General features: G+C 31.6%; 3 protein-coding genes across 4 annotated transcripts in view; 2 read left to right on the forward strand and 1 right to left on the reverse strand.

Moving 5' to 3' along the window:
* Positions 1-2,524: 2,524 nt before the first annotated feature.
* LOC105125613 (protein RADIALIS-like 3) lies at positions 2,525-3,374 on the forward strand. Its single transcript, XM_011026135.1, has 2 exons — positions 2,525-2,870; positions 3,066-3,374. The coding sequence occupies exons 1-2, from the start codon at positions 2,605-2,607 to the stop codon at positions 3,088-3,090; spliced, it is 291 nt and encodes a 96-aa protein (XP_011024437.1). The 5' UTR covers positions 2,525-2,604; the 3' UTR covers positions 3,091-3,374.
* A 4,755-nt stretch (positions 3,375-8,129) lies between these two features.
* Positions 8,130-12,857, reverse strand: LOC105125614 (sugar transporter ERD6-like 6). Of its 2 annotated transcripts, XR_842272.1 has the most exons (19): positions 12,425-12,857; positions 12,284-12,346; positions 12,077-12,166; positions 11,902-11,961; positions 11,725-11,790; positions 11,575-11,640; positions 11,386-11,461; positions 11,124-11,188; positions 10,938-11,030; positions 10,726-10,806; positions 10,545-10,629; positions 9,943-9,989; positions 9,758-9,820; positions 9,607-9,666; positions 9,432-9,497; positions 9,275-9,334; positions 8,842-8,956; positions 8,555-8,763; positions 8,130-8,190 (listed from the first exon to the last, which is right to left on the reverse strand). XR_842272.1 is itself a non-coding variant. In XM_011026136.1 (18 exons), exons 1-18 carry the CDS (start codon positions 12,617-12,619, stop codon positions 8,651-8,653), a joined length of 1,464 nt encoding a protein of 487 aa, XP_011024438.1. In that variant the 5' UTR covers positions 12,620-12,857; the 3' UTR covers positions 8,460-8,650. The 2 variants fall into 2 exon arrangements, 1 of the variants encoding a protein (XP_011024438.1); XM_011026136.1 differs by lacking the exon at positions 8,130-8,190 and having other exon boundaries at positions 8,460-8,763.
* A 7,885-nt stretch (positions 12,858-20,742) lies between these two features.
* LOC105125849 (long-chain-alcohol oxidase FAO2) overlaps positions 20,743-21,500 on the forward strand; it is a 2,437-nt gene continuing 1,679 nt past the window's right edge. Inside the window, 2 exon segments of the mRNA XM_011026499.1 lie at positions 20,743-21,047; positions 21,277-21,435. Coding sequence (XP_011024801.1) covers positions 20,766-21,047; positions 21,277-21,435 — 441 coding nt within the window. The 5' untranslated portion in view covers positions 20,743-20,765.

Raw genomic sequence — 21,500 nt, forward strand, 5'->3', positions numbered from 1 at the left:
TATACAATCAAATGAAGAGATATAGAGAGAAGATGAAAGTAACACATGTGGTAGAGAAGATTCTATGCTCGTTACAAAACAAATTTCATTATACAATGGTCGTGATAAAAGAGTCGTAAAATATTGATGTTCTTTCAATTTAAGGTCTCATGGGAAAATTACAACTCCATGAGGAAAAAGTCAATGAAATTCTAGAAGATGTAGGTGTACAAAAACTTTTTTCAAATTAAGATGGTTTTAGATATTCCTAATAGGGTAGAGGATGTAGGCAAAGCCAAGAAAAAGTAGGTCGCGACAACTCAACAAGTTAACCGGTCGACTGGTTACATTGATAGTGGCAATCTGAAATTCAATTTGACAAATCAAAAATTAAATACTATAATTGTTAAAATATAGGTCACTATACTAAAGATTATTAGTCTTACCAAAAGGGACAAGGAGAATGCAAATCTAATGATAGAATAGGAGAATGAAAACACCCCATTACTAATGCATGATAAGAGAACGCAACACAAAGAGAACATGTAACAGCTAGACAATAGAGCCAGCAGCCACGTATGGAAACAAGACAAGTTCATGTAGCTTGATGAAGCAATTAGAAATAATATCATATTTATGGATCATTAAAAAGTTGCCACCAAAAGAAAAGGTATGATTTTGATTAAATTAAAAGATAGAAGTCATCAATTTATTGGTGATGTCTATTATATACCACTAGTGAAAAGCAATATATTGAGCTTAGGACAATTATTGGAAAACAGGTAATACTCTTAGCGTATATTTGTATGTAGATGACTTGATCTTTACAAGAAATAATACAAAGATACTTGGAGACTTCAAGCAAGCAATAATTAAAAAGTTTGAGACGATAAATATTGATCTCATGACCTACTACTTAGGGATTGAGATTAAATAAAGAAAAGATGGAATCTTTGTAAATCAAGAGAAGTTTGTGAGGGATGTTCTCAAGAAGTTCAAAATGGAGAATTGTAGAAAAAAGAATACTACAATTTAGTATGGAGTGAAGATGTTAAAGATAAAACGCACTCATTTGGATTTTTTTTTTTTTTTGGAGTATGATTTTTTAGTAGATTTATGTAGACACCAACTATGATACATTTCAAAGCATGAAAGCGAATTCTATGGTATATTAAAGGTACTATTTATTTTGACTTGTTCTATGATTATTCTGATGTTTTTGAAATTATAAGTTATAGTGATAATGATTAGGTTGAAGATATGAATGATAAAAAAACATTACGGTTTTTTTTCTACATGGGAGATACAATATTCATATAAAGTTCAAATAAGCAATTTATAGTCACTTCATTAACTTATGAAGCTGAATATATAGCTACTACATCATATGTTTATGATTTCATATGAATAAAAAGATTATCAAAGAAATTGTAAATGTCATTAGAGAAGCCTACTGAAATTTATGTAGACAACTAATCAATCATTGTATTAGCAAATAATCAGGTATTTCATGATAGAAATAAGCATGTTGACACAAGATTTTATTACTTATGAGATTTCATTGCCAATAAAAAAGTTAAAGCCAAGTATGTGAAGATACAAGATCAAATTATTAATATATTCACAAAACTACTCAAATATGATATTTTTATCAAGATGAGAGATATGTTCGGAGTTATGAAAAAATCAAGTTTAAAGAGGGGTGTTGAAAGTAAATGAGATTTTAGTTTTGAAAAATAGAGAAATCAATCTATCATTTAAAAATCAATTGACCAACTGGAATAAGTTGAATTGATCGACCAGTTTAGTTGGTAGAATATTATTTCTATATAGATTAGGATTTCCTTATATTAGTTTAATTTCTTGATTATTTAAGACTTCATGCATATAAAAAGGCTTGTAATTCAGCATTATTCAAAAGCATACAAAAAAAAAGAATAGTAAAGAAAGCTTAGAGAGAAATAGTTAATAAAAATATACATTCGTGTCAATTTTTTTTTTATTCTTGTGCTTTTTACTTTGCATTGCTTTTTTTTTATTTTCTACCACACTCATCCTTTTTCTAATAGTGAAAACCATGTATTCAATTACCATAAAATTAAAGCTAAGTAAAACCACACAAGTCCATTGGTTTTGCAAGAAAAAACAACTCCTTAGCCGACCATTATTTGATTTGAGTTTATCATTATGGTAACTTTTAGGATTACAATTTGAAAAAAAAAAAACTAGATTTAAAAAAATATTTTTAGTTGTAATTCTAAAAGGTAAGATTTAAAAAATGCATGTTGATGTGAGATGGATTTTTTACATTTAAAATAAATAAAAAATAAGTTTTCATAAATAAAAATCATTTTATTTACCTTCTACAAAAGTAAAGTTTGAAACATAATTACATGTGAGGTTTAATAAAAAAAAAAAAAAATTATTTAACTAATTAAATGATTTTTTATTCATAATTAAAGAAAAAACAGTCTCTATCACACTACCAGAAGTTTTATTAACCCTTTATCTACCAGTCCAGCTCCTATATAAAGACCTGCACCTAGCACAGTGTTTGCTCACACTCCACCTTCTCTAAAACAGGCGCATATATCTAGTTAAATCGTTATAGCATTTAATCTCTTCATGGCTTCAGGTTCTAGTAATTGGACTTCAAAGCAAAACAAACTGTTCGAAAATGCCTTGGCCATCTATGATCAAGAATCTCCTGATCGCTGGCACCATCTTGCCAGGGCTGTTGGAAAAACAGTGGAGGAAGTGAAGAAGCATTATCAGATGCTTGTTGAAGACGTCCAGCAGATTGAAGCTGGTGAAATCCCTTTGCCCAACTACACTAGAAGATCTGGAGCTAGCAACAAAAGCTACCATTGCATTGATGATCAAGCAAAAAGGTACATCAATTAACACACACACACACACTCTCACACACACCTATAAAATATTAAATTATCTGAAGAATCTAATTATTTTCATCTAATTGCTACTTCATAACACGAGAATTAATGTTTGAACTAGAATGTTCGTACTGATGATTCTGCATTGCTACTGCTGTTCTGTCCATGACCGATCTCTTTGTTTACATGCAGGGTGAAGAATCTTAATCTCAACTGAAGGATACATGAACTAAGCTAGCTATAGAATAAAGATCTATTGCGCTACAAATGACAATAGGCAGAAGCAGCAGCAGCAGCAGTGTTATCAGCTAGCACCGAAAATGGGATTACGATCTCTCTTTGTTTTATCTGTTTAATTACTTTCTCATCAAACTTTAATTATCAGTTAATATCTCTTAATTTCCTGCTTGTAAACATGCACGTACCAAGCTGTTTGCCTCACCATATATATATATATATATATTGGTGACTGCTTACTGTATCCCTCCCATGTTTGCCCTTGTAAACATGTTTGCCCTTACTATAATGGATTCTCATTATGTTACTCGTTTCCTCTTCATATTGATCGAGCTAGCTTTTAAGATTAGAGTTTCAAGCTAAGAATTAGTAGGTACTGGCCTATCTCCCTCCCTTTCAAAAGCTAGCTTATAAGGTGAAGTTTTCTTTTGGCATTTATAAACTCTCCCACTAGCCCCCTCCATAACCCATGTGTGAGGATCACCTTCTTAACAATCTCCTCCTCACACATCGGGTCTTGGGTTAGAGCCTCAACAACTCATTTCTCGTTTTGACTATATATAGCCAGGGTCTGGATTTGTTAACAAATCTCGGGCTCTGATAGATGATCTTGACTTACATTCCTTTCAAAAGTTTTACATATATGTATATATATAATAATGGAGAGTTTTATTAGTAAGCCAGAAAATCATGAAGAGAATGGTATTTTGAAAGAAAAGAAATACAGAGGTGTGATTCTTCTTACACTGAAACATGATACAAGGTGAGAATTTCACTTACAATTATAAACTCTCCACCGGCCCTTTCCACAACCGATGGATGGAAGGAGGATAACAGAGAAACAACGGCGCCCTGTGTTTTCCCCAGAAATCTGTAGTCCAGAGGGAAAAGGAAAATCCCAATACCTTTACCTATATTATGTTGTCTGGTCACTTATCTGGAAACAATTAGGCAACTTTTGTTAAAAAGAGATTCGCCTTGTCCGTGAGACATGAGTGATGAGATAAGATTAATCGGTGTTTTAAATTAATTATTTTAAGTTGACTTGCGATGCTGGCAATGATTGTGATTTATTTTTATAGAGAAGCAAGATCATACATCCACATGCAATGTGATTTGACATGTATATTGTAGGGGGGCTAGATATTATAAGGTTAAAAATTAAGGATTAATTATTACAAAAATATTTTGTAAGAGTGTAAAAATTGATTTTTAAAGATATCTGATGGGTTAATAAATTGAATTGTTAAACATTATTAAAAAAATCAAACTATAAACTTTTTAATGATGATTTTTCATATCCCGTATTAACAAATAAAAAATTAATTATTAATTTTATTAAAAATACTGGTTGTTAAATTATTATATGTGTTTTGAGTCGTTAGACTCAGAAATATACTTGTGTTATCATGAATAAAATGATAAATACTGTAAAACTTAAATAGATAATATAAATCAAATTAAGCTGAGCTATTATATAATAAATAAAAATTGTTGTAAGTTTTCATACGATAAAATTAACCCTCCTCCAAGAGAGGGATTTGAAAATAAAAATTAGTTTACATAGTCTTGTAAAGCTACTCCTTAAATAAATAAAAAATAAAAAAATTGAACTTAAAAAAATATTCAAGAATCTTGTGAAATCAATCTTGAAGTCTTTTGAATCAATTTTTTATATAGATTCAGATTTTATAGAGTTAGTAAATCCAACTATTAAAACATGTTTTTTTAGTGGTACCAAAAGAGTCATTCATCCATTTGCTTTTGTGTGGTTTACCTTTTATTTTATTGATTTGAAAGATTCTTTGTGGAATTGAATTCTAAAATCAAATCAACGGATAGGAATTTTTGGAATGAAAATAATGGTCATTGTGTCTCTTTCAAGATATATTGACTTTAGTCAATCAGATTAAAAAAATAATAATAATTTGAAAATTAATTTAAAAGCACAAATACTTCATTAGAGAATTGTTCTTGCCATTTAAAGGGCTGGGCCATATTCTGTTATCGGTCCAGCCTAATTTAGTATCCACTCTCTAAGCCTTTCGGCCCAATAATTATAAACAAAGCCCAATGGACCCTCCCCTGTTGCTGTATGCCGACCTGCTTCATCTTTTGTCTCGAATCTCTCCTCCTCCCATCTCTGTCTGGTTGCTGGACCGATCCAGAGTCTCAAGTCAGAAATCCTAGTTCTGCTTGTTTCTGCTTCGACCTTCCTTCTCTATTCCCGCAAGGAGACTCCCTTCTTCTGCCTCTCCTTTTGCCACAAGCACTCTTTTCCGCAAGGATTCTGCTCGCTTCTGCGGCAACCTTCTTGCGTATTCTTCAAACGTCTACATCCATCACCGCCTCAATGCTTTTCAGCTAGAGAAGCATATTGTACTGTAACAGCTTGGAAGGTAACATTGAGAATTCATAAATTTTGCAGACCATCTGCTGTTCTCTCTTCCTCTCTTCAAATTCTTCTTAATAAAAAGTTTGTTAAGGGCAAGCCTTCCTATCCCCAAGCAGATATTCCTTATGGTGCACAAGTTGTTTTGTTGTATGAACTAGAAATTAACCAGGTGAGAGATTCTATATTTATAGTGGTGATGTATTTGAGGCCACTGCTTAAGAAAAAGACAATCGAGTTCCTATCGTTCAGGGAGAAGGGAAATCTCTCCTCCTGCCCTTATTCCTCCACCACCATCCACGAACTGTATGGTGAAACTGTTTCATCTTAATTCTCTTTTTCTAGAGGTGAATCAGGAGCACGTGATGTCGAACCAAAAAAAACATAAAGAAAACTAAAAACATAGAGAGGGTAAGCCATATAACCCTAAAATATCTATCTATTAAAGTCATTGATTAAAATTACTTAATATAAATAACTTAAATAAAAAAATGAAATAATACTGTCAGGTCAAACCATTATTTATTGTTTTTGTTCGTGTATTTATATAATTAATGGTGTACATTTAGTTCTTCATCAATTCTCTTAGTATTGAAGAAATTTCACTTGTTAAGTGTAGCTCTAAATAAATTTAATAATATGTAATTTTAATCAGGTTGGCCCACCTAAAAAATAAGAAATCATTAAATTTCATTATTCTTGAAAAAAACAACTTATTAATTCAAAATAATATCGATATTATTTTTTTGTGCTGATAGCAAAGTAAAAGAAATAGAGGTTTTAATAAAATCTTTGATAGTGAGATTACACAACATTTACACAACATTTTAAAAGAATCATTTGAAATTGGATGTGATTTCTTGTATGCAACTAGATTCTCAAAGTTAAATGTTAAGCTAGTACTAAAATTTAGCGGTAAATCAATAACATAAACATTTATATCAAATCATTATAGTATTTTGAACAGCTCAACACTATCTACCTATAATTTTTTATTAGTTTCAAAATAATATCATTCAGGTTTAATTTGTATCATAACATAGTCTCCAGCATTAAATTCATTATGGCATTTATGTGATCAAATTAAAGTTTATATTTTATATTACTTGCTTGTATTTGCTTAGTGATCTCAATATACAAACCTTGAACTTTACGTACAAATGATTCAGCTAACTTAGACATCCTAGCATGAGAAAACATGAGAAGAATTAAAAAACTTGTAATCATATATAACTTCTTAATGACTCATGTCTGTTCATTTATTGATAAAGCTATTATAAACACATCAAGCTATAAAAAGAACTAAATCTCAATTCTTATTATGATTTTATACTAGACATCTAAAAAGATTACTTAAACTTCTATTAACCACCTCAATTTGAGGGGTGATAAGAACTGGAAATTCTTAACTTAATTCTCACAATATATTAAAAGGTTTTTCAAAATAACTCATGAAATTAGCATTTTTATCTAAAAGTAAGTATATATGATCTTAGTATAGATGATAAAATGAGTTATCTTAAAACAATAATAATAATTATAAAAAAAAATGTTTTTTTATAATACATAGAAGCTCAAGTATAAAATATATTTTTATATCTTGCACAGAACAAGTGGGAAGGGATAAAAATATGAAGAAAAAAAATAATGTTATGTGTTTATCTTTTTTTATTTAAATCTATTTTTTTAGATAGCATTTAAAACTTTAAACAACAATCATTAAATTTGATGGAATCCATGAAAGCCAAAAAATAAAAAATCAATTTGGGTGACGATAACTGCAAACTGAAAAATAATATAAATAAACTTTGCTGTTTTGCATAAATATAATATATAATTGTGATATATATACATGTTAAATCATAGCCGTATCTGCCAGTCAGTTTTCGATAGCTACCGATACCTTCCAGTGCTGAGCTGACTAATGGTTGGTAGCTTGGTATGGTTCTGTATTATCCAAGGGACTCCCAATCCATGACAGCTTTCTATTTTCTTCTCTATATTTTTCTTTTGCTTTCGACCTTTCCATTTCTTTTAGTGAAAAAAATAAATATATATATATATAACTTAATTATCATGATTTATCAAAAACAAATTAATTGATAACTTTGTTATTAAACATAATTAAATAATTTTTTAATTAATGTTGACCATCCATAATTTAAGTTGTTAATGATCTTCCTTGTCCATCCCTGATTTATAAATGATTTGGGATTAAAAAAAAACGATAAGAATCTTTCACTTGCTAATTTTACAGTTCATGTTTAGAAATGCAATAGATTCTAGTGTTTTAAAAGTGTATTTTTTTAAAAAAAATATTAATTTAATTTTTTTATGATTTTAATGTGTTGAAATTAAAAAAAAAATCAGGAAAAAAAATATTATTTTAATATATTTTCTAAAAAACATATTTAAAAAAAAACCATCTTTTATATATATATATATATATAGAACTTAACCTAAAGAATCAATCCAAAATGTGTGTGTGTGAATTAGGCTTTCTTTTTTATTTTTATTTTTAATTTAGTCAACTCATTGATTAAATGTAGATCATCCAATCATGGGTCTTGGACAATGTAATTCGCCAAAAGGGAAGATGAATATTGCAGCAGCACAAACTAAAAGGATAATCTCTTAACTACGAGGCCGTTCCAAGAATCAAAACGAATATGAACTACATACCTGATGCTCTTAACTCTTGAAGTTCTCTAGATGCATGTTTATTCAGTACGTTAAACTAACGGTAGCGTAATATTTGACTCCGAAAACAATGGTAATGTGCTTTTTGTGCAGCAAAATTCAGTTTAAAAATGGAAATTTTATCTTAATTTTCTCTCTTCTGCTATTATGTCCAGATAATTTGCTTTCCACACCGATGAATTATGGAGACAAGAATCACAGCATCTCATCATGGGCGTCTCTAAAAGGCGGATGTTCTAGGGTCCATCAAGAAAGTATGACCCGTGTTCCAGGCTGCGCTGAGCCATGATGATCAGAAACATTTCACTAACCATATAACTCAATTCATTTTCTTTATCATATTTGTCCGCGCAATAACAAGATTGATACAAATGGGAAATGCCAAGACTGGCTTCTTTCAATGGAAAAAAGAAAGAATGATTTCACACAAACAAAAACCAAGAAAACCTCATCTGAAGGAGCTTTGAATTTCCTCCAATGTTCTTCCTTTCGTCTCAGGAACCCACATACTCACAAATACCACAGCAAAAGCACTCACAGCCGCGTAAATGATAAAAGTTCCTGTTCATAAGAAACATGTTTAACTTATTATAACAGCGAAGGTAATCCTTCTTTAGTCAGAGAGATTGAGAAGCAAACCTCCTGTACTCCAATCCAAGAGCAAATTTGCAGTCATTGTGACCAAAAAGGAGATCAGCCAGTTGGCCAGTGTTGCTACACTTCCAGCAAGGCCCTTAATGTTGACCGGAAGAATCTGCATTCACATATTTATTACAGTTATTGGCCAAGAATCATGGCTATCCTTTCAAGAAACAGAGGCACTAATCTATCAGTCCAGTCTTCATGAAAGAAGCAAGAAGCTTGCCCACAATGAGGCATTCAATAATCGCATGGTTTGGAGAACCTCAATAAGGTTGTCAAATAATGCAAAAACACAAGATGATCTAAAGCAATGTGGCCAGATATTGAATTTTATTTGAAACATCAAAGCAAGTAAAATCTTGTCAAGTATGACGAGAACAGGCAAATTTGAAAGCAGTAATGCCAATAAACAGTAATCAAACATCTGTACCTCCGACATTATTACCCACGGGATGGGCCCCATTCCCAAAGAGAAGGTAACTACCATGGCCTGAAAAAAGGTGATTTGCCAGGAATTTAGAAACTGGCAAGTTTTTTAAAAAAAAAAAAAAAACCTGGGAAGCTACTGCAGTATAAATGTTACTTACCACAACTCCAACTACTGACAAGATCCCCAATATGCTATACAAACTAGAGTCATCCGGCACAAACCCCTGAATCAATTAACAACATGGAGGGCAAAAAAACTTTATGCTGACGCATAACCAGGTAACTGCCAATCTAGTATCATGAAAAGTACAAATAAATTCACCATGTCCTTACCTTCACAAAAAACGATACAGCAACAATTAGGAGACTGATAGTCATCCCAGAAGTGGAGACCTGCAACAAAATAAAAGGAAACTGCTTTGAATTGCTATTCATCCAAGCAAGAATTTTTAATCATAATAACTATGGTTTTGCTTTGACTCACTATAAGCAGAAGCCGGCGACCTGTTCTATCTACCAACCATGTTGTAATTCCAGTTGCAATCACCTGTACACCACAAAACTCCAGTTACAACTACAGTCTAAGAAAGTCTTCTTGAGACACGAGATAATTAACATTGTACTGCAGAAAAAGAAAAAATCATTTTGCAAGTCCTCCAAAAGCTATACCTGAACGGCACCAACCCCAAATGTAGCCACATTGCTATTTTGAACCCCTGTTCAAAATTAAGGCAATTTATCAGAACCATTTAACACTAAGCTGATCTTGCATGATTAGGAAAATTAAAATGGAACTTATGTAAAGCAATTTGCATATACAACATGAGGATTGATATATCAAACATAAAAAGTGGCATCCCTTGGGATAAGTTGGCTATAAATGTGAGATTATTTCATTGCAGACATTGTCAGCAACTTAAAGGTAATATGTGCAAATAAATCCTTTGATTTATCTAGTTTTCTGGCACAACCACAACTCCTATTTTCCCACTGATGACCATATTTTCCCAGAGAGAGAGAGAGATCCTAAACAAGGTTGTATTCACAAGCTTTAAATTGCAATGGACAACTAGTTTTTCTGAATTGATTCTCTACACTCACAATGGCATATTTAATCAATATGTTAAAATCATAAAATCTATTAGTTTTCTGAAAATATCAGTATTATTTTCAATAAGAGAAAAATGGTTTATGGGTTCTCATGCAACGGTGAAAGATCCTGGTAAAATGCTCCAGAATTCAGAGTAGATGGAGGAATAGGTTGTGCTTACCTGCAGTTGCAAAAATGTTACTCGAATAGAATAGAACGCCATTAATTCCACTAAGCTGCTGCAGGACAAGTAATCCAATTCCAACCTGCAGTGCAGATATTGATTAACCAAAACAACTTGGGTTTTTGTTTTAGAAAGGTCTACAGAAGAGGGAGGGGGGAATTCTCAGCATTATCATTACCGTTAAAGGAAACCAATATCGTTTACGCTTGAGCTCTGCAAATCGGATTGTAGTCCTTCTACTTGTTGATGCTACAGCTCTCTAAACAGTGCCAGTTTTGCAAGTTAAAAAACTACCTTGGCTAACAACTTGCAAGTTGCATCCAATGACGTTGCGCACAAAGAAGCAAAGCAACTTGTTGCAGTTAAAATTATTTCGACAACACTAAATACCTTGATTTCATTCACTTCAATGGAAATATCAGTATCAAAACCCCGAAGAACTTGCAACGAAGATTCAAAATCTTCTGTCATGCCCATTTTAGCCTGATGTGGGCAGGAGGCGGCAAGAAAATTGCATCAATAAATATAACAATATCTCAGATACATTAAGAGAACAACACACTTCATAAAGTTTACCAGCCAACGAGGAGATTCTGGAATGAAGAACAGGCCTGGTATCAAAATTGTACACGGCAATATCCCTGACAAGAAGTTGATCAAGTTATTATCATCAGAAAATGTTAGGTCATTTACCATCATTTGATTAATTATACTCATTCCACCACAGCTTTTAAAAAAAATGACCATAATGATTGGTAGAACAAGAAGAGCAAATTTAAGATGAGAATTTCATCTCTCTGGTGGAATGGAAATCAGAGATAATCTTTTGGAGCATTACCCAGAACTGCAAGTATTCTCCATTCAACAAACAATCCAAGCAGATAAGCAAGCATGATTCCAATCGTCACAGAGAGCTAGAAACAAAATACCAAAATTTGATTAATTTTTTAAAGCAATCAAATCCTGATACTAATATTCCAACATAATACAAGTTCCAGAAACGAATACACTAAAAAATGCAGCAAACCTGATTCACCGAACCCAACGCCCCTCTCAAGTTTTGAGGTGCTATCTCTGCTATGTACACAGGCACCTACAAGCAACAAACCTCTAATACTCCGTGCATTATTATAACACAAACCCAAACTGAAAAACCAAATAAACATTGAAAAATTACCGTGTAAGAGATAATTCCCACACCAAAACCTTCCAATAACCTTCCCATATATAGAAATGAAGTGTCCTACTCAATCCAAAAAAAAAAAAAAAAGGTCAATCCTTTATTACTGTAATGACTTACCATCATTTTAAATAGGCATAGAGTCAACACGAGGGCTAAGAATTTATAACTCACTTTGGCAAAAGATATAGCTAGCCATCCAATAATATTAGGAATAGCAGCAATCATTAAAGACTGCAATCAATAACCAAAAGAAGAAAGCAAGCAAGAAATCAATAATTCAGTGATCCAAGTCCCAGATAAGCAATGTAATCAACAAAGAAAAGACATAAATCAATCTCAATCATACCCCTTTTCGTCCAATATACTCCGCAATTTGACCACTGGCTATAGCACCAACCATAGCACCCACATTTGACAGTGAACCAAATAAAGAGAACTAACCCAACAAACAGCAATTGTTTTAGAGACCCAGTTCAGAAACAAACTAAACTAAACTAAACTAAACTAAACAGCAAGACAACAGCAACATATTCAAAATCAAACCAAACCAAACCTCGGATACTGTGAGGCCAAGATCCGTCATTATTGAAGATTGAGTTGGTGAAGAGTAACCAGACTACAAACAACAAAGAAACAACATAAAAAAACAATCGAGAAAGAAGAAGTGTTTAGACGTTGAGGATAAGTTACTTACGGTGAAACCGAATTGGATGGGGCCCAAAGCGACAATCAAGACGCAAGCAACGACGGAGATAGAGCTATCACGAATGGCCTGAGAAGAGCCCATCATGCTAGATTGTCTTGAGCTCATACGGTACCAGCTACCTGTGTGTAAAAATGGTTTCCGTATATCTCCCCTTCCATCTTCACTGTCATCCCTGAAACTCATTTTTCTTTCTTCACTTACTTTATCTTCAGATCTCTCTCTTATCTTACTGGGCTACGTACCACCTCTGTTTTCTTGCTTTGGCTTTCTCAAGCTTTTGCACTCTGCGTTTTCTAGATGAGAGAAAAATTAATACCAGCAAAGAGAAGATATTTGCTTTGCTAGTTGATTGGAGTGAAAAAGACAGATGCTGCAGCGAGACAGAGAGACGGTTAGGTAAGCGTCTGAGCTGGAGGAAATTTAAAAGCACTTTGCTAGTCATATCTGCATTTGTTTCGTGTTTAAAAAATAATTTTTTATAATTTTAGATAAATCAACATTAAAAAAAATATTTTTTAATATATTTTTAAATAAAATATAGTTTTTGTCTTGGAATGCATGTAATTAAATATTAAAATTATAAAATTTTATAGTTTTTAGAATAAAAATAATTTTAAAAAACTTCAAAAACATATTAGATTATAAAAATAAAAAACCCCTTACAAATATAATTTTAAAATAATATTGTTTTAGATTAAATAGAATTACCATATAACACAGTTCTGTTATAAGTTGAGTTAGGTTTTATAAATATAATTTTTTTATTTTTAAAAAATAATTACTATTCCTTTCTTGGTTTTTATGTATTAATTTTATTTTTATTTGAAGTGTATTATAATAAAGATAAAGATTATAATGTTGGAAAATAATATAAATTATATAATATTATCTAATTATTTAAACTATGAGATAGTTCTTTATATATATTATAGATTTATTGGTAAGCGATTGTGAATTTAAATCTCACCACCTCTACAGCTTAAACTATTCAAAAAAATATTTGTCTGATAGGCAATGCAGTGAGTGGAGTAGCTGTAAGAATCTGTGAATGGCAGGAGTAGGAAAGAAAAATGCAAGAATGAGTTTGTCGCAGGCATGCACCTGCCTGGAGAATTCTGGTATTTGAGCTGACTTGTATTGTCTGTTTTCTGTAACAAATTTAATCCTTTTGGCAAAGCTGCAAGCATGAGAGCTGGGCTGGCGTTGCAAAGTATTTAATGGACGATTTCCTCTTCTCTTAAAGTCAGAGGATGTGAAAGATATCAACACAGTTCTCCATGCTGTTTTCACATCACTCCCGTCGGATTTTGGGGAGTTCTTCAAGGGGTTGCAGAAGCTCGGATGCAGGAGGATGGTGGTTGAAGTCTAAGCCTAGAGGAGAAAGGAAGGCTTTCAGTCAAGGTGCTGTATAGCCATCTCCTTTAGTTCTTCCTCATAAACTTGTAGGGTGCTTGCTCTGCAGTTTTTAAGCTCTTGCCCTTAAAATTTTGAACTCGCCCTTTTGGCAGGAAGAGGTACTGAAACAGGTGCAGGAGACTGGCCTTATTAAAACATGTTGCGGCATTTTTGTCTTCATCAAATTCTTGTTGCAGAAACATGCGAATTCTAGGTTAACAAGATGACTTGCCGGACATTGCTGCAAGTGTACGTTGCCAGGGGGCACAGAAACATGGCTCTGTGGAAGGGTATTGCTGTAAGGAAACATGTGTGGAGTGCTTGAAAGAAAACAGTGACAAGCCTTTGGGACAGTTGTAGATGGTGTCAGTGAGCAAGAGATTGATGTGGTGGTTCCCTCATCTCAAACAGAACTGATTTGTTGTGGCTGTGGTCAAAGCAGCCGCATTGGGATGACCCGGCTGGCGACGTTGTCTTAACAGCACTTCTACTAGCTTTGCCCCTAGAAACATGGTCTGGTATCAAAGAGGAGAGACTTTTGCAAGAAATACATGCTCTTGTTTCAACCGAACACCTCCTCACTCTGCTTCAAGAAGAGGCAAGTATAGTCCTACTATTCATTTTCCTCCAGCTGGTTCATGGCGTCAGCTCTATCTCCTCAAAATATTCCAAGAGAATAAGGTAGAGAGTATCTTGGCGCCGCGCCTCTCTTTCCTGGCATTTCCTTTACCAGTTTACTGTAAATTCATTATCTTTTAGCCAGGATTTTACCGACGCATGGAAGATTTATAACCCACAAAAACCCTAGGACTGAAATGACTTTCGCCAAGGAACTGCATTTGTCACCCAAAGACCAAAACCTCTTGGTAGGGCAAGCTTCAAGTGTTCCTGATGGATCTAGAGCTTGAGGTAAGTGGCAAGGATCATCTTTCATGGACTGAATCCTGTTCAAAACTGAATCAACTACCATGCTAACCGATTAAAGGTATGATTGCTCGTGTGGAGTATATGCTGAGTTTTCAGAGTCATTTTTCGTTGGGTCGCGATATAATCATTCAAAAGTCTTGCATGTACTAGGCTGCGTGTTTTAAGACGGGAGACTGAGTTGTCCCCAGTGAACTCGAGAAAGTCGTTCAACAATCAAGATTTTCTTCTCCAAAAGTGTATTCATTATCATGTCAAGTCTGAACTAAAGCATCACTACTTCCACACACACACAAAAGAACAAACTTTGGGTTATAACAGAAAACGTCCCACAACAGAGCACAAGGTAAAGAGCCATGCAGCAGCGTTTGGACTATCCCCTCGGCATTTTTAACGAGTCTGGCATTATTCCGAATGCCATTCAAAACCTTAATGGAAACAAATACCAAATAGCGGGGAACTAGTAGTTGAAGAAACGCCAATGGCACGCAGCTCATCTTGCCTTGTATGCCAAGTTGTGTAAGAAAAAATCTGGCCAGGAAAGTCAGAAAGAGCAATGGTGGTTCCTGGTTGGTTCTATTCTAATGAACATAGTAAGGAAATAACGGTCCTTTACTTTTTTTGTTTTTGGTCCAACAGGCTTGGGCTCTGCATAAGAAATGTTAGGCATTGAAGCACTTGAAGGAGGGACTGTGAATTCGTTTTTCGAACTAATACCTTCCTGTTTTTCGAACTAATACCTTCCTATCAAACCCAATCAGAGCCTGCCCGCTGTGGACTTGCAAGCCTTGCATGGTCTTAAATGCCCTAGCAGTGGATCCTGGAAGAACATGGAAAGGTGATAATAGTATTTTAACGTGTCCCACTAGCAGTGGATCCTGGAAGAACATGGAAAGGTGATAATACTATTTTAATGTGTCCCGCTTTCAAATTGATTAAAGTTGAAGAGATTGTGTCAAAAGTATAGTTTTCTGTATGAATAAACAGGTCCGTAGAGATGGTTTGATGGTTCCGCGCTTGAATATTGTTGTGAAACCTTGGTTAAGATCAAAGAAAGAAGGCATCAGACATTGTAAAGCTGCTTGCTTGGCTCTTTGCAATGGAGCCAAAGCTGAATCTTTTAGGACAAACGAAATCACAGATAATGTTTCAGACTGGAAGTGGGCATTTCTTACTTTTAACCATTACAAAAACTAGAATGCTTTGGTTCCTAATCTACCAGGGGTCGGTGAATGGAATCAGATCATTGGTGACACGATAAAACATGATTGATACTGTCTGTCTGTTGGTAGAAGAGACGAGACAAAAACAGTAAAGACAGGAAAACCGTGTATTTGCAGAAATTCTTTTCAAGATTATATCTATACAAGAATCAATCGGTTAGGATCTTGATTTAAAGATAGTCTACACAATATTTTAATCTTTTGATAATCTTCCATGGTAGAGCTATCATAAATAAAAAATATTTCTTGGTATTCATCCGCCTCAATGAACTGGCACATTTAATATAGCGCCTCGTACTCCCTGCTGATAAGTAGCCATGACGTAAGAACCACCACCAAACTCCACCGTGCCTGTCAGATCTGCAACTAACTCCTGAGAATCGTTTACATAATGGGATTGTTTCTGCCTTTTAAAACTACTTTTTAAAAAATTTAAAAAAAAAATATTTTTTTATTCATTTTAAATTATTTTGATCTATTATATCAAAAATAATTTTTAAAAAATAAAAAAAATTACTAACATATATTTAAACACAAAACATTATTTAAAAAATAACCATAATTACATTCTCAAACACTCCCAAATTAGCCACCACCACATTCACTCCACCGTGCCAAGTATTGTTTCTCAGAATTCCTCTCTCGTTACTACACCATCCAACTCAAGTGGACGGGAACTGTTGACCAAGGGAACGTAGTTACTTTATATTTGTGTTTTAAAAGTTTTTTAAAAAAGAATTGAATAAAAAATTATTTTAAATTAATTTTTTATATTTTAAATCATTTTTTTAATGTCATGATATAAAAAATAATTTAAAAAAATATTCTAATATATTTTTAAATAAAAAATATTTTTAAAAATAATTATTACATCACTTCTTAATAATCACTTATTAGCAGAGGTGAAGATCAATTTTGGAACCAAGAAGAAGGTTGGCAAAGTTGCCGGCAGCAATGTAGAATCTTGGAGAATGGCATGGCAAGAACATGGGGTTGAAGGGTTTTTTTATACAAGAGAATTATTCACTATATCAAAAGTTGTATTCTTTTATATATATATATATATAATTAAAATGTGTGAATAATTTCCATGGTGCAAGCACAGGTGCTAAAGAAATGTAATATTTATATTATTTAACTTGATGTAATTTATTAAATCGGATAATATAAATATTAGTCAAGAAATCTGAAAAATAGATATTAGAGTTTGGATGGTAAATTAGAATTTCTAAAACTCTCGTATATTTTATATTATTTTTATCTTTATATTTGATAATTTCTAAAGTGAGAATTTATTTTATTTTATTTAGAAATATTTCGATATCAAAGTTCTTGTTAGTAGACTTCATATTAGATTTCTTTAGCATAAAAAAAATCTTTCTTTCTAGAAAGAAAGAGTAAATAACTAGGATGGTGCAAGTATGAAAATTAGATATAAGAAAGTTCCATGACATATAAAGTTCATGCTATAAGTCTATCTTGAAATACAGACCCGTGAAAATTAACAATATAAATCCAGTTTATGAATATATCTAATATTTATAAAAATTTTAATTTAATGTAATATATCCAACTCACGCTAAAAATCGATCCAATTATATTTATGAACACCTCTAAAAAATAGAAGTGTCTATTTGGTATTGTAATGCTAGGTGCTTATCAAAAGTGTTATTTATTTAAAAATGCATTAAAATAATTTTATCATATTTTGTTATTTTTAACATCAATATATTAAAATCATTGAAAAACACTAAAAAAATATCAATTTAATGTTTTTGCATACCAATATACTTTTGAAATGTACTCAAACACTAATAGAAATGCAATGTCAAACAACTTTATAACTTCTAATATAATTTATAATTTCTTTATAATGTAAATGAGACTTTTTTTCCATTTTTATTCTTTTGTATTATGCACTTGATGCATTTTGCATTTTCCATGCTTTTTACCTATTAGTTAAAGCTTATATAGCCTTGGAATAATAGAACCCTTAAGGATGTCAATTTGACCTAAAATTCAATATGTACGTACTCATCTAAACTGATTGTTATACCATAAATTCTATGGGATGTAGATAAGGTTAATGGATAATTATATGATAACTAGATAATCAAGAAAAATTTTGAAAAAAAAAATATATAAAAAAAACATGTATATAAACAAAACGTGAGTTGTTATAATATACCACATAAATTAAAAGGCAACAATAACTCTTGTGATTGTGAAATCATAAAAAGAACTTTGAAAAATAAAAATTATTAGCTATTGATATATGTTGATATATAGAAAATAAAAGTTTACTAGTAGCTGATATCACTTGATTATATAAGATAAATTGATTATATAAGATAAATAGCAAGGAAAATAAAGAAATATGAACAACTCAATAAAAAATCAAATCATTATATTACAGTTTTATCAAGTTTTGGAGATCTTTCAAACTTTAAACCAGTAGGCAATAGTTTGTAAATGATAATTATATAGACAATAACTCTATAAGCCATAATCAAGTAGGTTTGCAATGTTTTTTTTGTAATTTGTAGGCTTGCAATTTCAATTCCTTAAATCAAAAATATCAAAAAAATATTTCATTATCCAAGAATTCCAATTTCTAGATGTAATTAGAGTTATATAAATATAAGTATTTGTTTTTCAAGTTATTGAGTTTACTTTACGTTTAAGTTCTCTTAATTATCTTATAACTTCTTTAGTTAAATAATTATTTATATGAAATGGGTTTAATTATATTGACGCTCATGTAACTTTGTAATACAGATGTGGAATCGCATGAATAGATTTAAGACAAAATCCAAAATTAAAATCAATTAATTTATAATTCTCAAGTTCAAATCAATTAACTTAAAACTTCAATTATAAATTATAAAGTCTTTTTAATTGAGACAAACACAATAAAATCTACATCAAACAATCTAAATGAATGATTTTAAAAAAATAGTTCATGTTTTTGCTTGAATATAGTGATGGGTTTTATAATAAATAACAATATATCTCTTTTTTGTGATATTACATTAAATATTTTAATACAAAGTCTTCTTAAATCTCTCGTGATTCACATTTTTTCATTGTTGGAGAATCTTTCATTTTCCAAAGTGACAGGTTAATATTTTTTTGTTTTTTCTCAGTCCGGACAAAGTTTAGGTAATAACCCGTTATTTTTAGGCTTAGCAAAGTATTTAGCCAAGATATATATGGGTTTGGTAAACCACTAAACTTACAATTCCTAAATTTAATCAATTACTAAACCCAAACATGTGTGAGTTTGATAAATTATTAAATTTATCATCAAAAACATCATTCATGAAATCATCCAAGCATTGAATCTAAACATGTGTAAGTCTAACAAACTGTCAAACTTACTATTTTCGAGTTCAATTAAATACTAAGTTTAGTCGTATATGAGTTTGGTGAACCACTAGTTTTATAGTCAAAGATATTTTATTTTGATGAGGCATGAATATTTTACTTTTATGAGTTAAAATATTTTAAAGAAAGAAATATTAAACATATATGTAAACTTTTTTCTTTTCCATAAAAATGAGAGCCCTCGAGAGCTATAAAAAGGGACTAAAGTAATTTTTAGTAGGTAATTTCAATTTGTTTCATTACAAATGAAATATATTAATTTCTAAGGTTTTTTTTCAAAGAAAGATTTTTTTATATAATAGGATGTGTTTGGTATTACAGTGGTTATTGTAGTTGTGGTTTGAAAAAAGTTATTTTATAAATAGCACTTTTTATTGAGAATAATTTGAAAATAGGTATTTGGTTAAAACTATGGTTAAAATTAAGGTTGAAAAAAAAATAATTTATTATATTTGGTTAAGAATGCTTTTGAAATTGAGATTATAAAATAATTTTAAAAAATATATATTAATATTGATGGTTTAAATTTAAATATTGTAGAATTAATTACTCCTATTACATCATGAAATAAATAATACTTTATATAAAATATTTTTTATTATTCTATTAAACTATTTATAATTTTATTATGTACAAAATTCATTGGATAAAAACTATAGTTTTCATAATTTTTTGAGCATGTAATAAAATTAGATACAATATTATCAGATATAAAATTAATATTACAGTGCAAGTGAATTTAATTCACTCTATACTAGTTTTTTTTTTTTAAATATTGTTCACATCATAATGCGAGTAAATTTAATTCACTCTAAACTATTTTTAAAAAAAAACTGTTAATAAAATTTACATACTAAAAAAACATGAACAGTGCAATTCATTGAATTGAACTGTTCATTAAGCGAACAATGTAAATAAATTATACTATTAAGTAAATAAATAGCATATTAATAAATTGTAATAAATTGTACTATTCCTTATTTTTAAGTGAATAATATTATTCTCTTATACTATTTATATAAATAGCATATGAATATACAGTTAATTATACTATTTACTAAACAGTACAATTAGCATATATAATATATAATATATTGAAAGCTCAAATTTCTTACTTTTCGTTACCTGTATTTCTGACACAAAAATCATATTATATCTATGTACAATAAATCATTTTTTTGTCTTATCAAACAGCTACAAACTCGTTTTAATTAAAGCACAGCACTTGCCGCGTCCACAAATGGCCTCCTAGTATAATTCATCAATCATTTTATTAAGAAAAGATGGAATGTAAAAACTAAGAGAAGAATATAATCTTATCTCAGTACTTGGCTTAGACTTCAAATGGGATAAAATCGGATTTCATCAAGAGGCATTGTCAATAAATGAGCACCTAATAAATGGGCAGCTGGTGGGAGGAGGGAAAAGGCAAGGCAAGGGAAAGCTGCATGGAGCAAAATCAGAACTGCCATCCACTATTAAGAGGAGGGAACAGGAAAGTAAGCAATGCATCTAGTCATGGATTCTCTTCAGGACAGATGCAATCATTAGATGCCTTTTGTGAAACTCTCATTCCTCCATTGCCTGTACCCAGCTTTAGCGAGGAAATCCCTGTTGATAAGCAGGAGGCTATTCGTTCTTTCTACAAAGGTTCTGGGTCTCAGTCTCCCGTACCTGATGAGGTCAGTCTCTCAAATTCACTTTCCTTAATCCCAACAATGACGTTGCCAATGCATTCAAAAAACATGTGCATGTCAGTTTATCGAATTGTTAATTGATGCTTATTTTTCATAAATTTTGATGATTAATGAAAAACAGGTTGCAGAGTTAATAGTAAAAAGAGGGGTGCCATAATGAAATACAGGTAGCAGAGTTAATCGTAAAAAGAGGGAGTGCCATAATGAAATACAGGTAGCAGAGTTAATGGTGAAAAGAGGGGGGCCAGAAGCAGTGTTCTTAGAGAGATTGGTTTTGAAGTTTCTCTTTTGCAGATTGGGTACGCTTCTGCTTTGTGGGTTCATCTGTTTGGATTGGAAATGGCCATTGATTCACAAGTTCTCTGAGATTTCTGTGGAGAGGAGAAGAAATTCTTAGGAAATGGTCAAGGCAACGGTACCTTACACCATTAAGAGCGG

Source organism: Populus euphratica, unplaced genomic scaffold (genome assembly GCF_000495115.2).
Source record: "Populus euphratica unplaced genomic scaffold, PopEup_1.0 scaffold58.1, whole genome shotgun sequence".
Lineage (NCBI taxonomy): Eukaryota > Viridiplantae > Streptophyta > Magnoliopsida > Malpighiales > Salicaceae > Populus > Populus euphratica.

Excerpts from the sequence above, each read along its gene's own strand:
- LOC105125613 (XM_011026135.1), top strand. The coding sequence starts at position 2,605 with ATGGCTTCAGGTTCTAGTAATTGGACTTCAAAGCAAAACAAACTGTTC. Across the intron at positions 2,871-3,065 it reads ATTGATGATCAAGCAAAAAG|GGTGAAGAATCTTAATCTCA; the intron begins GTACATCAATTA and ends GTTTACATGCAG.
- LOC105125614 (XM_011026136.1), bottom strand. The coding sequence starts at position 12,619 with ATGAGTTTCAGGGATGACAGTGAAGATGGAAGGGGAGATATACGGAAA. Across the intron at positions 12,347-12,424 it reads CCATCCAATTCGGTTTCACC|TCTGGTTACTCTTCACCAAC; the intron begins GTAAGTAACTTA and ends TGTTGTTTGTAG. Across the intron at positions 9,821-9,942 it reads TTGGGGTTGGTGCCGTTCAG|GTGATTGCAACTGGAATTAC; the intron begins GTATAGCTTTTG and ends TGTGGTGTACAG.